Source organism: Podarcis muralis, chromosome 5 (genome assembly GCF_964188315.1).
Source record: "Podarcis muralis chromosome 5, rPodMur119.hap1.1, whole genome shotgun sequence".
In the NCBI taxonomy this organism is placed as follows: Eukaryota; Metazoa; Chordata; class Lepidosauria; order Squamata; family Lacertidae; genus Podarcis; species Podarcis muralis.
In genome coordinates this window covers 62,553,077-62,576,822 of record NC_135659.1, presented here as the reverse complement: position 1 = coordinate 62,576,822, position 23,746 = coordinate 62,553,077, and the positions used below count along the sequence as shown (strand labels likewise).

General features: G+C 39.8%; 1 protein-coding gene across 11 annotated transcripts; it reads right to left on the bottom strand.

The window, feature by feature from the left end:
* Window positions 1-653: 653 nt before the first annotated feature.
* On the bottom strand, window positions 654-21,605 carry LOC144327819 (interleukin-20-like). Of its 11 annotated transcripts, XM_077929029.1 has the most exons (10): window positions 21,494-21,605; window positions 17,291-17,433; window positions 16,630-16,712; window positions 14,498-14,579; window positions 13,426-13,482; window positions 10,969-11,151; window positions 9,262-9,324; window positions 7,938-8,090; window positions 6,654-6,728; window positions 654-1,650 (listed from the first exon to the last, which is right to left on the bottom strand). In XM_077929029.1, the coding sequence occupies exons 6-10, from the start codon at window positions 11,107-11,109 to the stop codon at window positions 1,378-1,380; spliced, it is 705 nt and encodes a 234-aa protein (XP_077785155.1). In that variant the 5' UTR covers window positions 11,110-11,151; window positions 13,426-13,482; window positions 14,498-14,579; window positions 16,630-16,712; window positions 17,291-17,433; window positions 21,494-21,605; the 3' UTR covers window positions 654-1,377. The 11 variants fall into 11 exon arrangements, with proteins under 11 accessions (XP_077785155.1, XP_077785154.1, XP_077785158.1 ...); XM_077929028.1 differs by lacking the exon at window positions 17,291-17,433; XM_077929032.1 differs by lacking the exon at window positions 17,291-17,433 and having other exon boundaries at window positions 654-1,644.
* Between the last annotated feature and the right edge of the window lie 2,141 nt (window positions 21,606-23,746).

The following is a 23,746-nucleotide window of genomic DNA, read 5'->3' as shown; positions in this document are numbered from 1 at the left end:
GCCACCCTCATAGAATTGTCATAAGCGGTGGATTTAACAAGCAAAAACAAAATAATTACATACACAGATGTAGCACAGCTGATAAAATGGCTTTAACTCTGAAAAACTTCAGATAGCGTGTCAGATGCCAGTCCCTTGTCAACTTCAGTTATGTACATGGATATCAACTCCATCTGCAAGAATGATTCTAGGATATATATTAAAAATGGGTTTTGTGTCTTAATAACATGCATTCAGTAAACCTAAATTCAGATTTGTAATTTAAAATTGGTCTTCAGTAAAGTGCCAAAAGCTTCCATTTCTTCATTAGCCTTTGTAGTAGTGTCAAATAATATATCTCTTTGATGTTCTCATTACTACATTTTCTTCCTCCTTTGCCTGGCGTGGCATTTGATGACCAATTAGCTTTGTACAGCACTTACATGCATGAGTGGTTACAGCAGACTAGGAAGAAACTGCTTCTGCAGACCCTCTTTCCCATATTTTATTAAATGGATCTCACCACATATTTTTCACAAGTAGAGAATAGACGTGCTCACATACCAAACACGATAATTTAGTAATTCAGCATTTGTTTTTGCATTCAGCTCAGCAGTACTGTGAATCTTGTTCCACTTGAAGATATATGTTTGAACACAATATACATGAAGAAATATGTCTAAACATAATTTATTTAATACATTATTTTCCTTCAGGATACTGTCACAACATGCTCCTGTGGGAAGGAAGCCAATCAAAGATATGAACAAATCCTGAATCAGTTTCAGAGGGTAAATGTGTTTTCACTTTGCAATTTAGCTAATAGAATGCAGGTGCTCTCTTGAGTGGGTTGCAGGAGTCTGGTGTTGAACTGACATTTGGCATGAGACCAGCCTGACTGGAACCCTTTTGTGTCACTCCAGAAACTGTCTTCATGGCTTGCTCAGAAAAACAAGCACAGCATTTCCCAAGCCTAGCTGGCAACCTAGCATCTTTCATAGAACCATAGAATTGTAGAGTTGGAAGGAGTCTCAAGCGTCATCTAGCTCCCTGCAAATGCAGGAATCTCAACTAAAGCACCCATCACAGATGGTCATCCAACCTCTGCTTAGAAACCTCCAAGGAAGAAGAGTCCACCACAAGAGTCCACTGTCAAACAGCTCTTACTGTCAAAAAGTTATTCCCAACATTTAGTTGGAATCTCCTTTCTTGTAACTTGAATCCATTGGTTCAGGTCATACCCTCCAGAGCAGGAGAGAAGAAGATTTCTCCATCTTCCATGTGACAGCACTTTAGATATTCAAAGTTGGCTATCATATCTCAGTCTCTTCTTTTCCAGGCTAAACATACCCAACTCCCTCAACCATTCCTCATGAGGCTTGGTTTCCAGACCCTTGATCATCTTGGTCGCCCTCTTCTGCACACATTCCAGCTTGTCAATATTCTTCTCAAACTGGCACCCAGAGCTGGACACAGTATTCCAGGTGTGGCCTGGCCAAGATAGAATAGAGAAGTACTCTGACTTCCCTGGATCTGTCTGGACACTGTACTTCTGTTGATGCAGTGTAGAATAGCATTAGCTTTTTTTGCTGGTATATCACACTGTTGGCTCATGCTAATCTGAACCATGGCAGAACCAGATGAAGAGAGCCATAATTGGATCTTCTGTCTCTTAAAGAAAATAAAAGCAAGTCAGCAAGGAAGGAGGACACTTTGGATTGAGAATGTAAAATTTCCCCCTTGCACTGATATAAATTGTCCCCAATCCTGCAGAAGCTGCTGTTTACCCTGTTAAGGTACCCATACTTACATAATTTTCTGTTAAATCTTGCTGTACAAGCAGCTACAGAAGTAATGCAGGAGACACCAGAGATATGTCATTTGTTATCCAGTATTCACACTGGTTGTTTGGAAAGTTTATCTTTTCCTGTTCCTTTTCAGATGGACTCACACTCTGCAGCAGTTAAAGCCCTTGGGGAGCTCGACATCCTACTGGATTGGATCGATAAGACAGACTAGGAAAAGGCTGGACACGAGAATGGGCCACACAGAGGAGATGAAATGAATTTAATTTTGTGAACCCCCAAAAGCTTCATCCACTAGCACTGATGTTGAATATCTGCCAAATGCTCCAATATCTGATATTGGATATCTATATTTGACACCTGACAATAACTTGTAGTACTATGTAACCATCTCATGTGCAATTCAACTTCCCTCGTCTCCTCCTTTCATGCATCCCTAAATCTGTTCTGGGTTTCCCCTCAACCCTTCAGAGCAAATTTGGTCTGCTCTGAGGCCTTGGGGCACTTGCAAGGGAAAGAGGGGGGAGTCCTATTGTGGAGTCATAAATCCTCGCACTGTTGGGACAGTTACTTGGTGCTACATTGGGTACAAGCGAACATTTACTCTTCTTAACATGATTTATGTGTCAGACCCAGGTATGTACAAACGTCATTTGATCTAGCGCAGTGATTTAGTTAGTAAATCACTAACTAAAAAATGTCCCAGAGAGTCCCTCAACTCTCCAGGGTTTATGTTTGGGACAGCACGGGGGAGAAGTAATGGGTGAAAATTGGCATTTCTACAAGCAGAACATTCCACCTCTAACCCCATAAATGATTCAGCACAGTACTAAATAATTATCAGCCAGTGTTCATGGCTATTGCACTTGCAGTTTGTAGTATTTCATGAAATGTTGTAGTGTTGGTGTTGACATTATTTATTAATAAATATTTATTTATTGAGCATGTTTATATCCTCCTGCCTTTCCAGCCAAAAGGATCAGCAAGGTAGCTTCACCTCAGCATAAAAGCAGCTTGCATTGTAAGGAGTTTTTGGTGGGCTTCTTGCGGGGGATATTATGGTGTCCAATCTTTTAAAGGACTTGAAACTCTTGCTGATACCCACTTACCCGGGAGTAAGCCCCATTTAAGACATTAGGGTTTACTTCTAAGTAAAAAAAAAGCATTGTGTTGTTTTGCGATAGGTTTTGATGCGGAAGACTGGGGGAGAGGCTGGTTTCATCTTTATACATTTTGTTTCTGATTCTGTAAGGCTGCGAGGCAGGGGACTGCTAGGGTGAAAGCTTCATTCCCTCATTTTATTTCTTATACACATATTTAACCTCACCCGTAGGACAGAGTTGTAACATGTTGTGAGGAGTTCTGAAGTGATTGAATACATTTTGTGTGTGGTTATGTGGTGTTTAGTATGATCATATTCTTTGAAGTGTAGGGTTGGTTGTGAAAACCTGCTCCTTTCAGTCACTGACAAAAGCTGTCTTTGCCAGTGCTTTTTATCCTGAGAAGTTGTCTTTCCCAGTTCTAAGAAAGCTGTGTTGTCTCAGAGCCCCCAACTGGCATAACCTGATGAAGGAAACCTTTGGAGAACTGTGTTGGAGTGGAAAGGATTCCTCTTTTTGTATACTTCATTATACAAATATCACATAGACCCCCGTAAGATGAAACAGAGAAATTTGTGTAAAATGTATGGTATTAAGTTGCAAAAAAAAAAAAAAAAGTAAATCTCACCAAAGTATTAGTGCTAGATGCAAATTTATTGCTGTATCTCCTGCCACAACAAGAGAATTCAGGGAAGCTCAGGTCAATACTAAATGTTTTCTGAATGTGAAACATTTTGGAAATATATTGTTTGAGTAGATTACACAAAAAAATGTGTTTCTCACACACAATCATCCATTTAGCAATACAAAGAGTAATACAGCAGGTATTATTTCAAGACAAGTACAGTAATGTATAGCATTTAATTGCATTAAAATCAAATGCATTGTGTAATTATGGCTGTAATCCTAAACACATTTAGTAGGGAGAAAGCCCTACTGAGCACAGCTGCACTTCAAAGTGGACCTTGTACACCACCTTGCTTTCATGAATGGCAGTAGTGAAACAATATATAATTTATAGTTATATAAATTATATGCAGAAAATTGTGCTGTATAAGTACTGTATAATTAACAGGTGGAATTGGTCCATCAGATGTTTTGTTTTTGTCCCAACTGAAGTTGATCTTATTAAGAGACTTCCTTGTCTCAGCTTTGTAGTATATGAAAACTCACAGTCTTTAATATATTTACAGCACAATCCTATGCATGTTTACTCAAAAGCAAGTCTGCCTTACTTCAGTGGAACTTATTCTAGGCTCTTGGTGATAGGGCTACATCCCTCACATTCAAACCCTAGCATATTTTCTTCGAAGTATGCACTGCTTAGTGATAGCAGCCTTAAATTTATAAGCTTGGGATCCAGAATTCCCAGGAGCAGATCTCTGCTCATAAGACACTCCTACAGGAAGGAAGAGTTATACAGGCAATTTTCACTGCTTCCTGCTTCCTAGTGCAGCCCCTGTGCCATCTGAAAAGCTGCTCTGGAGGACTAGGGCACTCTTCAAAACAGTGTGGGAAGTGGTGGTGGGCAGGAAGAGGGAACATTACCATCTCTTCTTCTGCTGGGAGCATCTGCTGGATCAAAGCCTGTTCCATGATGAACTAATCTAATCTAAATATTAATATTTCAAGATTTACCAGTAATAGCTTATATTTGGTTCCTACAATCAGTTTACCTATTTGCTCCATTTTCTATGGAGATGATTTCTTTTAGTGTGTTGCATGTGGAGATACAATGGATAGTTTGTGTTATCTGCAATTAATTATGTGACATGCCCCAATTAGCATTTCCAAATTTCTTCATATAAAAGTTGGTGCGTTATTGAACTGGTAGCAGCCTTCCCAAGGTATTTCATATAGGACAAAAGTATCTTTCAATTCCCCATATCTAGCATAATTGTCCCTCTTTTCCTTTCTTTGCCAGAGTTGTTCTCATTTACAAAATCAAGCTGATTTTGCACATATCCACCCATTCACTATAAATACTTCTCCAATCTTCTGTTTCTGACTTACCATAAATTGAGCTATGCCACAAATATTTTCCTTTCCTTTCCTTTCCTGCATATTATATCAAAGTAATTGGGGTTCATGGCTATATTTGTTTTTGGGTTTTAGAATCCCACATCCTAACGCTCAGTGAAAGATATGTATATATACAGCCAACATGTGAAAAATACTAGTTCCAGGATAGCAAGGGACAATAATGCACAAATTAATAAAAACAAAATGATAGGGAGTTGTGGCCTGGACATGTCTAACCATGAACACATGCAGCCTTCCAAGAACATATATACACACTTCTTGAAATGAGTGAAAGGTGTTCAAGAGCAGACATGTTTTGAACAAACTGAACTCTTGCAACAGTCCTGAAATCCAAACAATTGGCTTGATTTTTTCCCCCCACTGTCCTCTGCAAACCGGCAGAAATGTGATACCTGGATAGCATTCTTCTCCAGTAGAAGGAAGGGTGTGGGGAAGAATTTCATGAAATCTCAAGGAAGAGATATTACTGCCTTTTCAGCTCTCTGAATCAAAGCCCCTTCCACATATATAAGCACTACAACGGGTGCCAGGGGTCCCTACATGAGCTGGTTGCTTTTGTGTTGGGAGTGTTCTGTTCTGGAACCTTGTCTTCATATGCATAACTTTTGTCATCAGATCATAGATATTTTGAAACCTGCTTTAGGAATAGTTAAAGTTTAACAGAAATGAATGTGCTTCCAGCATAATACTTGTTGATATCCATGAGAATGTTTTTAAATAATTGTGACATGCGGGGGGAAATATGTAGACAGCAATCACCTATTCAGAGTTGGGTTCTTGCTGCTGTTTTCGATGTAAGCTCACTGGAAGAGAAAAACTATCCATAATGTAGCTTGAAATGCTTTGTTTCTAACAATATGTTTTGCCTGACTCCTCCTCATTTAACAATGGATGGGTGCACTGGCAATCTACTCAGTACGACTCCTGCCTAGGTCTTGTGGAAAGAAATGGGAGCTGTCCAAGACAAGAGCACATATGCTTTACAACAAGATGTGATTTGATTTGGTTTTGCTGCTCATTTAATTGTAGAAAGTCTTGCATGATTCGAGAGGTGGTGCAATTGACTCGCAGATGAGCAAAGAGAATGTAGGAAAGTGCTACCTGACTGGAGCAGAGGTGCTGTCCCCAAAGCTAACTCCGTAGAACTGAACTTTGGAAGACCCATAGCAGTCCTGCTGCTAAAGTCAAACCCTTCCTGTTCAAGTACAGGGGCTGTGTGTGTGCATCCTTCAAGCCCAGCACCCTATGCAGTTCTTTAAGGCACAAGAGGGCTTTGCAACTTAAAGCATTGGGGGGAATTGGGTCTATTGACGTGTGCCTGCTCAACCACGTGGCAGTCTAATGGGCACCCAGGTGTTTTTCAAAGCCTCCCATCTAGTGCCCACTAGTGAAGTGCCCACTTTTATCTCCTTAAATCTCTAGAATGGACTATGCAACACAGAATACTGATTCTGATTCTAATATGCCTCCAGCCAATTTAGCAGGATATCCAGTTCTCCAAGGGCTTTCATAGCAGCGAGTGTAACATCCATCTGGAAGTTAATTAACATGAAAACTTGGTCAATAACAAAAGCATTTTGGGGTGGTACATTAGCATTTTGGGGTGGGATGTAAACATTCCCCTTTAGTCACCTGCTGTCTTTATTTTTGTTGTTAAGATTAATATCATAATCAATAACCATTTCTATTGCATTTTAAAGTTCAGCTTGCAGTCCAATCAGTTTACCTGCTCATAGTTTCTGATGATCTGATGATATTTGTTTATTGCCTCTTCCCCACAGTTGCACATATTTTCATCCTGCTGGGAAATTATAGTAAGAATACCCATTGGCATAATAAAATTCAGTAGAGGTTTGGGACATACCAGTTTCGTCAGCTGCGTTTTATCAGACTGTACTACATACGGTGAATCCATCACTACCACTAATAGTGGACTTGGGTGGCTGATGGAAACAGAACCAAAGTGGGGCTATGGAAAAAATAATTCTATTCTTAAATTCAGATCTCTATATCAGCTTGTTTGTTTGTTTTTAAAAAGAAGTCCTCATGAAAATTCATTAGATAGTGCAAATTTCTCCTGATATATATATATATATATATATATATATATATATATATATGTTTGTATATAATTTTGCTTAATATACACAATTTTGCAGAACATTTCCTTCTAAAATAATGCATTTTGTACCATATTTTCACCATATTGAGCCCAGTCCTGGCCAGGAAGGGTGGGATATAAATAATTTTTTAAAAATTATTATTATATTATTATTATTATTATTAGCATTTTAATGGAAACTTTACCACTGTGTGTGCATTTTTATAGATGTTACTTGACAAGAGAACTACAATGCAAACTTTGGAGAAGTCTAAACAAAATTAAATAATTCCTTCCAGTAGCACCTTAGAGACAAACGAAGTTTGTTATTGGTATGAGCTTTCGTGTGCATGCACACTTCTTCAGTGCAAAATTCAAAGGATGGCTGTGTTTCAGTTCATATATTGTAAATGTAAGTTAGATAGATTCACCTTTTAATGGAAAAGAAAAAAACAGAAAACTGAGGTAGAGGGTAAGGAGTTTGCCCTGCTTGTGTGTAATGGCCAGCTGCAACCCTGAATGAACCGCTCTTGTGAGTATGGCAGTTACGCTAAAATATTCTGTGGCAGGCCTCAATTGTTATCTTTATTTCAGTAATGCTCTGTGGTAGTTGTTCGACTTTGGGGCGAGAACTGCCTGCTTGTATACTTCTCTGCACATTCCTGCTAATTCTCTACATTAGGCATTATCTATCGCATAATATCTTTAAAACACCACTCAGTACTCTGACAGTGTCTCCTCCAAAGAAAACTGACCCTTTCACGTGGTTCATATTCTATAACTTAAAGAAGGCAACAGTATCGTAATGAACAAATCTGAAGATTAATCAGATTAATTTACATCCCTTCCTAATAAACATTCAGGGCAATGGAAATATGATAACTTCCACAAAACTAACATGTGACTTACACACACTCTGAATTTCTTCTCTATGCTGAGGAAGGAGTTGGCTATGCCACTGATTTTCCGATTGATGTAAAGACTTCCTGTCTCACAGTGCCTGAAGACTTTGTCCAGGTAAAATCTTAAGATGCTACGAGCAAGGCAACAGCTGTCTAAAATCTCCAGGGAGAGAGTTTGGATTTATTAAACACCGTAAGACAAAGCTTCCAGACAATGGCAGTTGTAGATTTTTCAGAACCTTTAGGCAAATTTGCATTGAGAAAAGGCTTCCCACACACCAGGAAGGAAAACTGATAAAAGCTTATATCCTGCTCCCACCATCCCAGCCCCCCAGCAGGCGAACTTGTATCATATCACAATGGGTTGTATTCAGCTTAGTCATCTGCAGAGTAGACCCACTAAATCCAATAGACTTAACTTAGTCAAGCCCATTGTATCCAATGAGTGGATGCAAACATTATTTTAAAGCATTTGTTGTTACATTAATGCAGTGTTTCCCATCAGCCAGTGGAGAGTCCTGTACTACTGGAACTGCCAGATTAATGCAGGTTGAACTAATTAATTAAAGAGTAAAAATAAATAAATCATGCTGTTGTGGGAAGCAGCTCAGATCTACATCTAAGGCCACTTTCCAAAACCAATGCCTCCAGCAACACATCAGTTTCCAATTGATGCATTTCTTGGTTGGGAATGCTGGCATATCAGCAAAACAAAACCCACCTACAGCATTTACAAGGTTTTTTGCCCCCCTCCAAAAGCTGACCAATCCTAAAATAGCCTTAAACATGGTTTACACATCAGCAGTAGGTCTTACACCGTTAAATGGACCTGGGACTACAAGCATTCCAAATACATTTATCCGGAAGTAAAGCCAATAGGGCTTACTTCTCAGTGTAGATGCATAGAACTGCCTTATTTGTTTAGAAGACATATACAGCAACACTCTGCACAGAATAGCAACTTAACATTCAGCATGGCATTTCAACCCATCTAAAGCCATACCATTCAAGAAACGTACAGCATTTGTAGTCTCCTCAGCCTTTGTAGTCTCTTTCTAAAATCCCTTATATCCTGCCTTTCCATTTTAAATAAAATGCTCATGCAGACTTACAACAGATATCTAAACTCAACCAGCCAAGGGCAACAGAGATGGCAAGGGAGTTTCAGACAAAAGTAGAATGAACTGTTTAAAGTAGCATGAACCGTGTGATTGTTAATGTTCTTTTAAATCAAAATCTGCTTGCTTTCCACAAGTTGATTCAAATATATTAATAGTGATATCATTTTGCTACAGAAATTGCAAAGAGATATTCTAACTAGTAGCACTTACTTGAAAGTTATGCAGAGAATGTGGGTGCAAAATGCTTGCTGTTCTGATAGGATCTCTGGCTTGCTAAATAGGGAAGAGAGACGATCCAGTCTGATTATGTGCTTTTTGCCACACCGATCATTGGATGGTATTGCTACAAATGTTAATGAAACAGCTTTCGGAGTGGAAAGATTTATGGGAACTGATAAAATGTGATTGCTAAAGTTGAGTTTCTGAATTGATTGAAACGAAACATTTTTGATCTAGCAAACAAGCACCCAGCCAAGAATATATGAGGTAATGGTCATCTGGGTTTGCCGTAAATTTCAAACTGGTATGCTTAAAGATGAAAAACTTCAGATCAATTCTTTAAATTCAACACCCTTTTCTTTCCCAAACTGCACAATAGTGAGAGTAATTCTACTGAAACTTCTTACATTGACTTTTTAAATGTTGAGAGACTCTACTTTCTTCAAGAAATTTGAAGAAATTCTGCAGGGGGAAATGTTTCTTACAACATAACTTTAAGCACATTTACTCATATGAAGGTCCCATTAGTTCCTTCTAGGTAAATTTAGGACAGCCAGCTAATTTTTTTATTTGAGCGATCTAATTTAGTTTAAACCCATTCAACCTACATCCACAATTCAGTTTTCCAAATCAACTCATGGATCAGTTTAGCAATTAAACATTTGCAGTAATTGTGTTTGCTGGTGTTGCTTCTTGTCCTGTCTTCAGTGGCAAAATAGAACAATCACTTGTTATCTTACTGGTGATTGTCTTTTAAATATATGGATATTATTAGCCTACACGCAACTTAGAAGTTCTCTCTATGCTGAATTAATTGTGGCTATACCAAAACAGCCATGCTTTGTTTTCTTTTTCACCAGGGTTGAAAAGCGCCCCTTATTTTCCTCATGCTTTGGCATTTTTTGCAAACACACCCATGTTCTCTTAATGCTAGGGTTGCCATATTTCAAAAAGTAGAAACCAGGACACCCCGATAGTTGAGCACAGCCTTTCAAAAATCCCCCTCCCAGACATCAATTCCACCTTTGAAATCCTGGTAATGTCTGGGACATATGACAGCCCTATTAATGCTATACTTAATGTTCACAATTTCTTCTTTTCCCTCACAGTCCTCACTCTCATTTGCATACATTTGGTTGTGGTGGCCCGTGTGAATTTAATCCTATTGTTTGTGGTGGCCCGTGTGAATTTGATGATGATATCTAATGCAATGCCATTGTGGACATTTGGAAGCAAAATCAATTGGATTTAACTGTAAGGTGGGTCAATGAAAGCTGTGAAGGAAATGAGGAAGAAAGAAAATATTGCCAGGAACTGTAAGCATGTGCCAAGTGAATAAAATGATGCCAAGGAAGCAATGAAATGATTCTAGTATTTGGCAAAGTGAGGATTTATTTTGCCACAACCCATTCAGCTGTGCCATGAGTACTACATTTGACATAAATACTAACAAAGAGAATATTTGACACAAACCTACTGAATACACTCAGAGCTGTCAATCTTTCCTCCAATTTCTTGCTCTTAAAAGTCATCCCCGCTCCCACAGCTATCAAGACTTTTGGACCTTTGTGAATTGTAAATGCTCAACTCAAGGAGTAATGCAGGCAAACCATTATCGTGTTGGCTTCCATATGTGCTCTGCACTGAGTTTCCAAGAGATTGGCTCTTGTGATAGAAGGAGAAAAGAACAATACTTACAATGACCTTTTTAATTGTACCAAAGCCATCCCGGATTTCATGAATATTCATTGAAATGCTGCAAGGTCCAAACTGGAAAAACCTGTCCCCCAAAACAGGCGGCAGCAGGAGATAGAGAAAGAGGCTGAAAAAGACTTGCATAGTCTGGAGAATGAAGAACCTCTGGGTGGCTAAAGTGCGTTCCTGTTAAGAGGGGAAATGTTTTTGAATTATTTTGCCTCTGCATTATGCTTCATGCATTATCTGTGAAGTGCTAATAATAATAATAATAATATTCAATTTTTTTTAACATGACTGGTCACAAGTGGGTCAGATGTTAATCTGATCCAGACGTGGAACTTCTTGTATTGTTTTATTATTTTCACCATGCGCTATCTGCAACTTCTCCCTTTATATTCTCCCTTTATATTTTACAGTGCAATAGTAGTGCTTTCTGGACAGAACTCTGGAGCAGAAATAAGATATCCAATAGCAGGAAAAAAAATTGGCTGGGTAGGTTGAAAACCAATGAATATGCAACTGCTGCTGATAACTGCTTTGAGATTTTTTTCTACAATCAAGCAGTACTGTATATACATTTTATTAAGTAAGTAAGTAAGTAAGTAAGTAAGTGCAAGGTGAAGCCTGTTAGGGTTGGTTGGTTAGTTAGTTAGTTTATATTTACAAATATTGGCTGTTGTGGATGCCTTGTTGAGATTTCTGCATTGCAGGGGATTGGGCTAGATGATCCTTGGCACCCCTTCCAATTCTATGGTTCTGTGATTTTATGAATCACTGGCCTTACCACACATATATACAGGAAAAGGTTGCAAACTTGACTTTGACTTTATAAGATAAAAAACTGAGTTCACAGTAGAAAGGTCCCTGGAGCCAGCAGCTCAATGACATAGTGTCTTAGAGTGTCTGCTCTCAGTGGGGCTTATTTTCAGGTGAGTGTGTATTGAACACAGCTTCAGAACTCAGTGTTAGGAAATATTAGTGGAGGATTAGAGGTGAAAAACTGTAGCACCTTTATATTAATTGATAATTACCCACTACAATTCTGATTAGTCCACTTGATAAAACCAAAATCTTGCCACCTGCAGCTCCCTCCTCACCCTTCCTTTGAAGGAGGAACCCGCATCCAGGACCATGTCACCAACTTCTAGGGACTTGAACAGGGATTGGAGACCCTCAACCCTTCCAGATGTTGCTGGACTCCAAATCCTATCATTCCTTACTATTGATCATGCTGGCTGGGGATGATGGGAGTTGGAGTCCAATAACATATGAAGGGCCACTGACTCCTCATCCTTGTATTGCAGAAACTGCCATACAGCCATCCATGTATCTGAAGCATCTTATGTTATATTGGATTTAAATACCTGAAAATTTTATTGAAAGCCAATCTTGACTAAAATGTGGTTGATAAATGTAATCATTAATAAATTAATTAATAAAAAAGATGGATTAAAAGATTAAGAGGGAAATATTTTGTTGCTACACTGTAAGAATGAAATTAATAAACATATAATTTCATTTTACTCCAAAAGAAGTAATTATTGACCTTATGGTACAGAATTAAAAGGAACAGAAAATTGGGTTGTTGTTTTTTTTACTAACATTAGATCATTTTTAAAGATTTGTGGATGAATTTGTGGAGATAGATCTATTAATACCCAGGTATAGCATAATCCTATTTAGTGAAAACTAAAATTTTAGATATCATAGCATAAAGGTAAAGGTAAAGGTAAAGGGACCCCTGACCATTAGGTCCAGTCGTGGCCGACTCTGGGGTTGCGGCGCTCATCTTGTTTTATTGGCCGAGGGAGCCGGCGTACAGCTTCCGGGTCATGTGGTCAGCATGACTAAGCTGCTTCAGGCGAACCAGAGCAGTGCACGGAAACACCATTTACCTTCCCACTGGAGTGGTACCTATTTATCTACTTGCACTTTGACGTACTTTGAAACTGCTAGGTTGGCAGGAGCTGGGACCGAGCAATGGGAGCTCACCCTGTTGCGGGTATTCAAACCGCCAACCTTCTGATCAGCAAGTCCTAGGCATAGAGATCACTATTTTTACAGTTTGATGTGCACATTCAGATAGCATTTAACTGGTTTATAAATTGTGAAAATAGATACAGAAACCAATTCCACTGTAGCATAATCTCATAGCATTCCTGACCCAGAAATTGGTCTCTCATGTAGTTAGTTACAATCCTAATTCTGGAAGGTGAGTCCTTTATTTTTGCCTGTCAAAAAACACTGTAAGTTTACAGCAGCTACCTGGAGCTTTTCATGCATACTCATCACTCAGTTGAAGCATATTGCTGCTGGTGCAAAATAACTTTCAAACAAGATCAACTAGATACAAATGCCTGAATGGTATAACTGCATATGCATATAAGCAGGGAGGCATGTTGTAATCACCGAAAAGTAAGCCAAATGCATAGATATACATCTTGGATAGTGTCTTACCTTAGGCTTTGATGTGTAGATGCTTGCCTCTTAATTTGATGATTAATCTGAAAATGTCTGATGGTTTTATAGAGGTAAAGAGCGGAAATCAGTCTTTGAGGTTTTTTCCATGTGTCCTTTTCTCAGTACTGTACTCCATTTCCACATAGTTTTCCTTTATTTGGGAGTGGGAATTTTGGAGTTTCCTTGTACTGATTTGATCCAAGATGAAAGGTTGAGCTTCACGTAGCTGTCCCTTTTGCCTTATCTATCAGCTAGCAGGCATACATTGGCAATGAATTCCAAAACCCTATATCTGCCATTGCTTTTGTCTCAGGAGCAGAGGGTTGTAACCAACACTGTCAAAACAGAATTCTACCCACCCAATATAACACCAGTCATGGCCCAACTGCATTGGCTGCCAATTAGTTTCCAAGGTCACTTTGAAGTGCTGGTTTTGATCTATAAAACCTTCTGCAGCTCAGGACCCCAATACCTCAAGAACTGCCTCTCCCCATATGAACAGACCTAGATTTAGACCCTGCAATCGTCATCTGAGGCACTTCTTTGTGTGCCCACTGCATGGGCAGCCCAGAGAGCCCATTTGTGGAACGCTCTCCCCAGGGTGCCTTCATTATATATCTTTAGATGTTAGGCAAGAACATTCGTCTTAAACCAGGCCTTCAGCTGTTAACCAATCTATGGCCTTAAAACAGTGTGTGTGTGTGTGTGTGTGTGTGTGTGTGTGTGTGTGGTTATTGTCTTTTTAATTATGTGTGAGATCATAGAATTGTAAAGTTTGAAGGGACCGCGAGGGTCATCTAGTATAGAGTATGGGGCCAGGCAGCACTAGGGATTTGCAGTTCTTCTAGATTACTTTGCTTGGTCTAGTGCAAAACAGCATTTCATGTACATGGTATCAAACATAGTAGGCTGTGTTCTGCTGGCACTTCCCATCATGGTCTATTTAGCATTGTGGAGCTAAAGTGGAGGAGAGGGCACCTCCAGGAAGAGATGTGCATGAGAAAAGGGGGTTCCTACAAGAGGCATTATTTTGGATTCTGCCACCCGTTTTGTTCCTTAGGCAGCCTACCTTCTGGAAATGCCCTTCTCTTAAAATATTGCTTGATCCACCTGAGAATTTCCTTCTTTCATCACTTCAGGTGCTGCTCTGCCTGCAAGGAAGATGGAAACTGTGTCAAAGAAGGGTTTGCAAATGCTGCAGAAAATGCAACTTGAAAAAAGAGACAATGCACATATTTTTGTAAACTAAGAAATCTTTAATATTATTTTTTTTAAAAAAAAAAATGGGCTTTTGAAGCACCATGAGTGAGAACGTCAGACTATCTGGTACTCAGCGGGACACCAAACTGCTCCCTTCCCTTCAATAGAATCAGACCACTGCATGGCAAACTAATATGTTTGCCACCTGAAGAACTAAAACACAGTGAGAATGTTTGCATTTTATGAAGGAACACAGGAAGGAGAGTTTGAGGATATAAATCGGCCTGTTGCCCTTTCTTCCATAATGTCTCTGCTGTATGGTGTTCCAATAATCTTCAATTAGAATTCTAACATTAAAGACCTTCTTGAAAAGTCTTTTGCCTCATGTTGAAGCCCAGGGTGGCCAATTAATAAATAATTTGCATAGTGCAGAAATTTGCACTGCTTAGATTAGTGGGGCAGTTATAAAGCAACTGTAACAAGGAAGCTACATTTTAACAGTGCCAGGGTGTGGTTCGTTCTCAATACATTGCTGAAAAATTAGGTCTTCAGCAATGTTTGGCATTAAAAATTTGTAAAAATGCAACACAAATTTCCCTGAGTTTCCAGCTGGTGCATGTTGGGGAAACACCAAAGGAAGCAAAATACAGTACATTTCCCACTGAATTGTTATATTTGTCCATCTCCCCAAAATTCCCCAACAGTTTTTCAAGAAGAAGAAGAAAATGATGACAACAGACATTATAATCACTTATTATTATAACCTACAGGTGAACAGAAGTAGAAGGTTAAAGTCCAGCAAAAAAATAAAAATCAATCAACAGGAAGTATACACACACACACACACACACACACACACACACACACACGTGTGTGTGTGTGTGTGTGTGTGTGTGTGTGTGTGTGTCTATTGTAATGGAGGGGCAGATAGATTTTTAACAGTGAGGTCAGTTATCCATTTCCTAAAATCATTGTCCACAAAGCCCTAAGGATGGGAGCAAATAGTCTTCAGAACTTTCCCATCTTCTAAAAAACAAAATCAATTTTAAACACGCCTAGATAAAAAGAAGAGGAAAAAGACCCTAGATCTATTTGTTTGTAATTGGAAAGTTTCTTAGCTAGCAGGATCGTTCTCATGTGCTATTTTTATCCAATTATCCACAAAACAATAGAGAATATTAAGTAAATCCCTTTAAAAAATCAACCCCAAACTGTAAAACAGTGGCATATAACCTCTGGCCCAATCAGGCTCAGTGGGAGTCCTAAATAGGCCATAAGGTTGCTTTCCCCAAAGTATGCCCACCTGTCGTATGCCTGACATCATATGTGATGCCAGGTGTGGGGCAAGTCAAGATGTAGCTGAGGGAGCTCCTTGACATTGTGACCTGTTGACCCACCCACCTGACAAAGAGATCACAGGAGTTGGGGGAGGTAAGAACCCAGCCAACCATCCAAATCTACTTCTCCATTCCTGCTGCAAAGACTGCTCTTCCAAAACAACAAAAACAAAAAATGCTGCCATTATCCTTTTGGAACTTGGTAGGATTCAACACCTCAGAATGAGCTACTGTGTCTGCAAATTTCCTCCAGTTCTACAGAAAAGTTATAGACAAATCGCTTTGCTTTTTGGGATAACTCGTTTGGGTTTACAGACAGAAAGCTCTGTATGGCTTTGTAAATATAGTTGCCTACAGAAGCTTGAGGAAGAAGCACTCCGTGTCAAAAATAAGCAGATTTATAGAGATTTGTTCTGTCCCAGGTGCTTTTCACAGAAAGAAATGTGCAAATGATAAGTGACGGAAATTTGGAGGTATTGCTTACTACTGTACAAAGTCTGCACTGCAAAGCTGTACTCAAGGAAAGATTCCCCACATTCATGTGTTGTACCTTCCCACCCACCTGACAAATAATATAATGTATATCCTTTAGGATTTCTTCATTCTCTGCTATGTAATTAGCTAACACAAACAAACATATTTTTTATTGGTTCAAAAAAATCACCTCCAACGGCTCAGACTCAGAGTAGATTCCTGTTTAGATTCAGTGTACAGATTCTCAAAATCACTGCCATTCAGAATATATGCCTATAAAAAACAAATAATCACTTTAGTAATAAGTTTGTACTATATTATCAAAACAGTATACAGTGGTATGAATACTGTAAAAAACACTATGCAGAAATTAAACTCTTCCACGTGGAATCCCTTTCCCTGCAAAAAAATAAATAAATAAAAATCCATGCTTTCATTCAAATCTTCGTAATTATATATATTTTTATTTCAGCAGTTTTTCTCTGGTTTCATAGGAACCCCACCATCTTTAGGCTCCACAGGCTGCAGAAGAAAAGATCATGAACAAGATACCTGATTCATGCTGGCTTCTGGTCATGGATCTTTTATGCAGAATCTACATTAGTTTTTTATTTTATCAAAATATGGTTTTTGTGGTTCCCTATATTTTTATTACTGTACTCATGATAGAGGGAAAATCTTCCCATGTCAACCACTTCCAGAATCACTTTCTCCCATGGTTAATAATGCAGCCCTGCTTTATTGGCAAAACTCGCACACTGATCATTCAACACATATTCTTAACATTCAATCTTAGACATATTCTTCAGGCGCCATCATTGTTGTTTTTTAGAGACCTGGCCAAGTCTGACCTCATTGGTTGATATTTGAATGCTGTTGCAGATTGTAGCAACTGCTTTCTTCTTCTTCTTTTGTATTATTGGTATTGTTGATGTATCATTGGTTTTTAATATTGTTTTAATTGAGTTTGTTGGCTGTCTTGAGGGCCTTTATGCTGTAATAGTAGAGCAAACAACAAACACACGCATTATCATAGGGAGGGCCCCTCTGAATATAGCCTGGGACAAAACTTACAGGTGTGTGAAAGAGAGAGGGGAGTGAGAAAGTTTTGCCTGTTACTACTACCAACTCCATTTTGTAACACTAGAGGGAAGCAAACTCTCTTATTTATTTGGTGCAAGAGTTTTTGCTAGAAATGACATATAAAACTGAAGTTTGTACTGCTGCTGCTGAACTGGTCTCCTAGGTTATGGACCTGTTAAGTCCTTACTGGAAATTCCAGTATCATAGGCAGGAATGTAGAAAAGATGTGCTCAGGTCTATTGCTAGCCTGCTCTTTCCAGTCTCATACCAGTTGTCCAGAGCAGCTAATAGTCATTGGTCTTACAATAGCTGTACCTTATTACAATAGCTGTATCTGTCTTTGTCAGTGCAGAATTAAATTTGGTGCCCCCAGAAGGGTCCCGCTGACTCTGTTTGGGCATTCAAAGACTGTAGCTTAGTTGTACGTTCTTTGAATGCCCAAGTAGAGTCAATGGGTTGGGTCCCTTCTGGGGGCATCAAATTTAATTCCGCTTGCTGGTTTCCCACAGGCATCCATTTGGCCACTTTGAGAACAAGAAGCTGGGCTAGATGGGGCATTGGCCTGATCCAGCAGCCACTTCTTATGTTCTTCTAAAACCGTGGAGATGCACTGCCAGTCAGTGGAGCTGACAGAACTGAGCTGGATGGACCAGTGGTCTTACTTGCATAAGGCAGCTTCCTAAAGAGTAGCTCAGGGTATGGGGCTGCACACATCACTCTGTAGTGCCCAGTCTTCATGCACTGAGGCCAAAAGTCTGTAGGTCGTGAATGGCACAGCACATAGCCAATCTGCTGTTTCCACAGCTTCGCCTGAACTGCATCAACCACCTTGCCTTTCAATCTCTCAGTTACCTGCCTCAACCTCCATCAGGCATGCAGGCAGGTATGCAACGTTGCCCCACCTTACCAGCCATTAAACGGTAAAGGTAATTTAAATAAACATTCACATTATTAGCATCAGAAAATGTTTGGAAGATAGTGAAATAATATGATGTATTTAATTTTATTTTTATGTTTTTAAGGCTTGATGTTACGTTATTAATAACTTTTTCTGTTGAGAGACAGCAAAGCAGGTGAAAATAGAAACAAACCAGAAATGCGAGTTGGGGAAAGTCTTGGAGGGGAGGGAGGGAGGAATATATTGCAAATGTTAAGAATTTGAGGTGTATGTAATGAACGAAAATGAAAAATGAATAATTTAAAATAAATAAATAAATAAAATAAAAGGTAAAGGTAAAGGACCCCTGTCAGTTAAGCCCAGTCTCAGATGATTCAGGGGTTGCGGCGCTCATCTTGCTTTACAGGCCAAGGGAGCTAGCATTTGTCCGCAGACAGTTTTTCCGGGTCATGTGGCCAGCATGACTAAGCCGCTTCTGGCACAACGGAACACCGAAACCAGAGCAGCACATGGAAACACCATTTACCTTCCCGCCGGGGCGGTACCTATTTATCTACTTGCACTTCCTTTACTTGCTACTTGACATGCTTTCGAACTACTAGGTTGCCAGGAGCAGGGACCAAGCAATGGGAGCTCACCCCTTGTGGGGATTCGAACCGCTGTCCTTCTGATCGGCAAGCCCAAGAGGCTCAGTGGTTTAAACCACAGCGCCACCCGCATCCCTTTACCAGCCACTACTATAGGGGAATTCTTTGCATGATCTCCTGGATGCCCTTAGTATCTTCCTCATGATCAAGAACCCAGTCAATCAGGAATCCTGCTCATGAGGAAGATTCTAAGCCAAATGTGTCAATAATTCCCCATCATACCTTGTTGCTCAATGAAGGTAGAACTGGCAGGGATACGGATGTTGACTTGGGGGGAGGCACATGCCCTCTTTCCACAGGCATTCCTTGACTATGTAAATAGTGCTACTGACTAGCATGTATTTGTGTTCACATTTCATGCAATGGCCCCGGGATTGCTGCCTTTTCCCCCCTGGCCCTGCTCCTGTGCCTCAAACAGCAGATCAACAGGAAGAAATTAAACAGGAACGGGTTTTTTTTAGCATCGAGAAAGAGCGATATGAAGTATTTTCCCCTGCTTAATTTCTTGATTGTGATTTGTTTCAATTAGTTAGTCTAATCCTGGCACTTGTTGCTTTATCAGGTTGCTGATAAAGGGAAAGTAACAGTGCTCCACAACTCCCTTCAGTCCCAGCCATCATGGCCAACAATCAGGGAGGATTTGGGGTGCAATCTAACATCACCTGGAGAGCCACAGATCCCCCATCCGTGGTCTTAGGAGAAACACTGCTGTGGCCTTGTGTTTAAGAGCCCTGTTGGTGAACTATACACAACTCTGTTGAGAATGCGGTTGTGTTACAAATACCTGTGTGGAGCTTAGGCAGTTGACGAGACACACCCTTGACAGTATTTTCTATGTGACAAGCTATTTCCATGCAGCGGGGATTTCTTTTAAACAAAAAGAAAAACAATGACACCCCACAGTAGTTTGTTTTGGTTTTTTGTCTAGGTTTGCGGATTGCAATGGCAATGGGAAAATTTCTTAATCAACATGACAAGCCACTGTTTTGGAATGTGTGCTGCATGTAGGAGCCTCCCCCAAAGCCATCTGAAGTGGCAGTGATCAAGCAAGCAATCTACTTCACAGCCTGCTGTCTGCACACTTGCTACAATTTGCTTGGCATTCCTCTATTTGACCCGGGTGCCAGGGTCTGTTCTAACATGCAGCCGGACAGACTTAGAAAAGTGGGGAAGGGGGGGGGGAGTTTTATGCCACAGGAACAAAGTTTTGGTGCCACTGGGTCTATATGGAGTGTAATAAGGAGTTTGCTTTCTCTTAAAATGAAATAGCATGGGGGTTGGAGAGAAGATAAAGGGAAATTGAACTAAGGATGAGAACTGTTTCCTTTCAATCTTCGTATCTTTTCTTTTCTCCAGCTTGGCTCCAGTACCGGAAATGGGGGAAATTGTGTTAAAGCAGTGGAGCAAGGGGAAGTAATGTGTAGGGTCAGGGGAGTGAGCTTCCCCATATGCTCCTCTTAGAATTAACTCCTACCCCCTCTTTTATAGCTGAAAAGGGTGAATTCCATGTTAGGAATCGTAAGGAAAGGTACTGAAAATAAAACTGCCAGAGCACTCTTCACGTGTTACTTGCATGTAAAGGGTACATATGTTGAATGGAGGCTCAAGGCTGCAGCATTCTGAATCACGTGGGAAGCCTTCATATATAGCAAATATGGGGGAAAGAGTAGTGGAATAATTTTTGGGGCAAGGCTATATGCATGGCCCCAAGCCCCCATTCAACACACCTTCTACATGTGAGTAGCACATGAAGAGGGTTTCTTTTCTTTTTTCCTTTTTTTCCTTCCCTACTCTTCTTTTCCCCACCTCTTCTCTTTTTTTGTATTTGTCCCCATTTACCTTCTTCTCTTTCCTGTTTTACTTTGTTACTTTTTGGTTAGCAATAGATACATGAGCAGTGAGAAAGAAAGAAAGAAAGAAAGAAAGAAAGAAAGAAAGAAAGAAAGAAAGAAAGAAAGAAAATGGGCTGGAGCAGGGGTCAGCAAACGTTTTCAGCAGGGAGTTGGTCCACTATCCCTCAGACCTTGTGGGGGGCCGGACTATATTTTTTGGGGGGGGAAATGAACAAATTCCTATGCCCCACAAATAACCCAGAGATGCATTTTAAATAAAAGGACACATTCTACTCATGTAAAAACACGCTGATTCCCGGGCCGTCTGCAGGCTGGATTTAGAAGGCAATTGGCCGGATCTGGCCCCTGGGCCTTAGTTTACCTACCCATGGGCTGGAGGGTTGCTGTATGAACTGCCTGTGCAGTGAACTGGGGTTGGGGGTAGACAATGGAAAGAACCTATGTGATCATTCCTACTACTACAGAAGCCACTGCTGCCTGTCATTCTACTATTCAACAACAGTAACTCTTTTGTTGTTTAGGTGGGTTGGACGGCAGGGTAGAGAGCAGTATCCCCCTATGCCATGCCTTTACCTGCTCGGAAATATTTCCAGTTCTGCTTGGGACCTTGGCAGTCTACACTTCTTTTCTAGAAGACACACCATCCATAACGAAGCACCCGTTCATGAAGTAGACTGAGGTGGAACTGAAGTAGACTGAGGTGGAAACCAGCTGACGTGTATAGTACCTAGTGGGGCGACTGACTGTGGAAGAGGGAATAAAGGTAATTAGCAATTAAGTTAAATACGGTTAGGAAGTAAGTTTTATCAGGAAGCTCCCTTAGCTATCATTTAATGATATAGTAACCTTATTTCAGCAAATATAAGCTAGTCTTAAAGAAGCAATATAGTATTCACCAAATCATATCTTTGTAATTTATAAATAATATATTGTCACTTTTGTTAATAAAAAGACGTTTGGCTGATTGATTTTGTACCACATCTAGCCAATACCTACTGGAATATAAATGTGTTGGTAAACAGCACAGTACAGATCTTTGGTGACAGCGGTTAGGAGGCGAATCAGCAGTGATAAACAAAAGCTGGTTCTCCAGTCCACTTATAAAGAAATAAGAACTCCTTCCACATAACCAAGCATAGTGTATATCAAAATATAAAACACTGAGATATGTGGGACTCAGTCCTTCCCCTTCCACATGCCAAAATCTGACATGCATAACAACAAATGACTTCCTATACTGATGGCAGGTGTTACTTTAAAGAAATTAAACATTTACACCTATATTTAATAGCAATCCCAAAAGATTGCCAAAGCAGGGGGAACCTTTTCTAGGAGCAAACTGTTTCACCTTTCCATTTGAGTTGATCACTACAGTTTTCTTTGAGTTAATATAATTTAGTTATAATATGCATTGCATGATTTTTCTTTTCTTTGCTGTAGATCCTCAAACGTTACGGTATCTCATACATTTTTGCACAGGTGTATATATAACTCTAGTGGATTGATTAATAGGATTTATTTCTCCAGCAGTTTCATTCCTTGTTGAGCTAAATTCAAGCTGAAACTGTGAGGCTGCTTAAACAGTACTTCTATTTCCATATAGTGATGACTTATTAATCCTATTAATAAGTCGTTAATCTTAAATGAGTCAAATGTGGCTGTGAAGTAATGCAGGTATACATTTGGAATGACTAGGCCACCCTAATAGGTCTTACAACACAGCATATTCTTTGAAACATAATGTATTTTGCTTCACTTGCAATTTCTTCTGTAGCATGAAAAACTATTTAGATTTCTTTTGCTACTTTTGTTTCCTTTATTACAGATATATCTTGCCTTAGTAAAGAATGAAATATCCAAGTAGTTATTAAATGCTATCTTTCAGAAAGTTCTGTTTCTTTTGCTTGGCATAGTCACATGTTGGTAAACTTCAAGAAATGGTATAAGATGCTTAAATTGCAAAAAATTGATGATCAAAGCAATAAAATCATAGTTTGTTCATCCGGTCCTTTTTTGTGGTAGAAAAAACTATATTTGTTTCTCAGAAAATCATGCAGCTATGACTCAAAACAAGCTGGAAGGTGGTATAGATTGAGTATGCAATCTTTGTAGTCACGTTCTAACCGCAACCACAGACTTTGAAAGTCAGGAGCGATCTTTCACTGTGAGTTCCCATTGCTATCAGAAAAGAGATGTTTAGCTTTTTGCACAAGCTTGGAAGATAGAAACAACAGATTGTTGACCTTAAAACTATATTGTAATGGCAAATTTTATTATGTTTTTATAAGTGAAGACCCAGGTGTCTTTTGACTTGATTACTTGCAAATGAGTACTGATTACTCCCCAGATGCTCTGGTTGGGTTGGAAAAAGCACTTATGAGTGGCAACTGCAAACACAAGTCTTGAGTTTTGTGGTAGGTAGGGGCATGTGTTTATAGGCCATGCTTTTGGAAGCAATGGGAGTGCTCACTGGAAGGACAGATCCTGAAGCTGAGACTCCAATACTTTGGCCACCTCATGAGAAGAGAAGACTCCCTGGAAAAGACCCTGATGTTGGGAAAGATTGAGGACACAAGGAGAAGGGGACGACAGAGGACGAGATGGTCAGACAGTGTTCTCGAAGCTACCAGCATGAGTTTGACCAAACTGTGGGAGGCAGAGAAAGACAATGCCTGGCGTGCTCTGGTCCATGGGGTCAAGAAGAGTCGGACACGACTAAACAACAACAACAGGGGCATGTGTTTATAGGCCATGCTTTTGGAAGCAATGGGACTGCTTTATAGAAAAGCAGTGACTCTCTGGGTTCTTGTCTGCTCCTCCATGGTC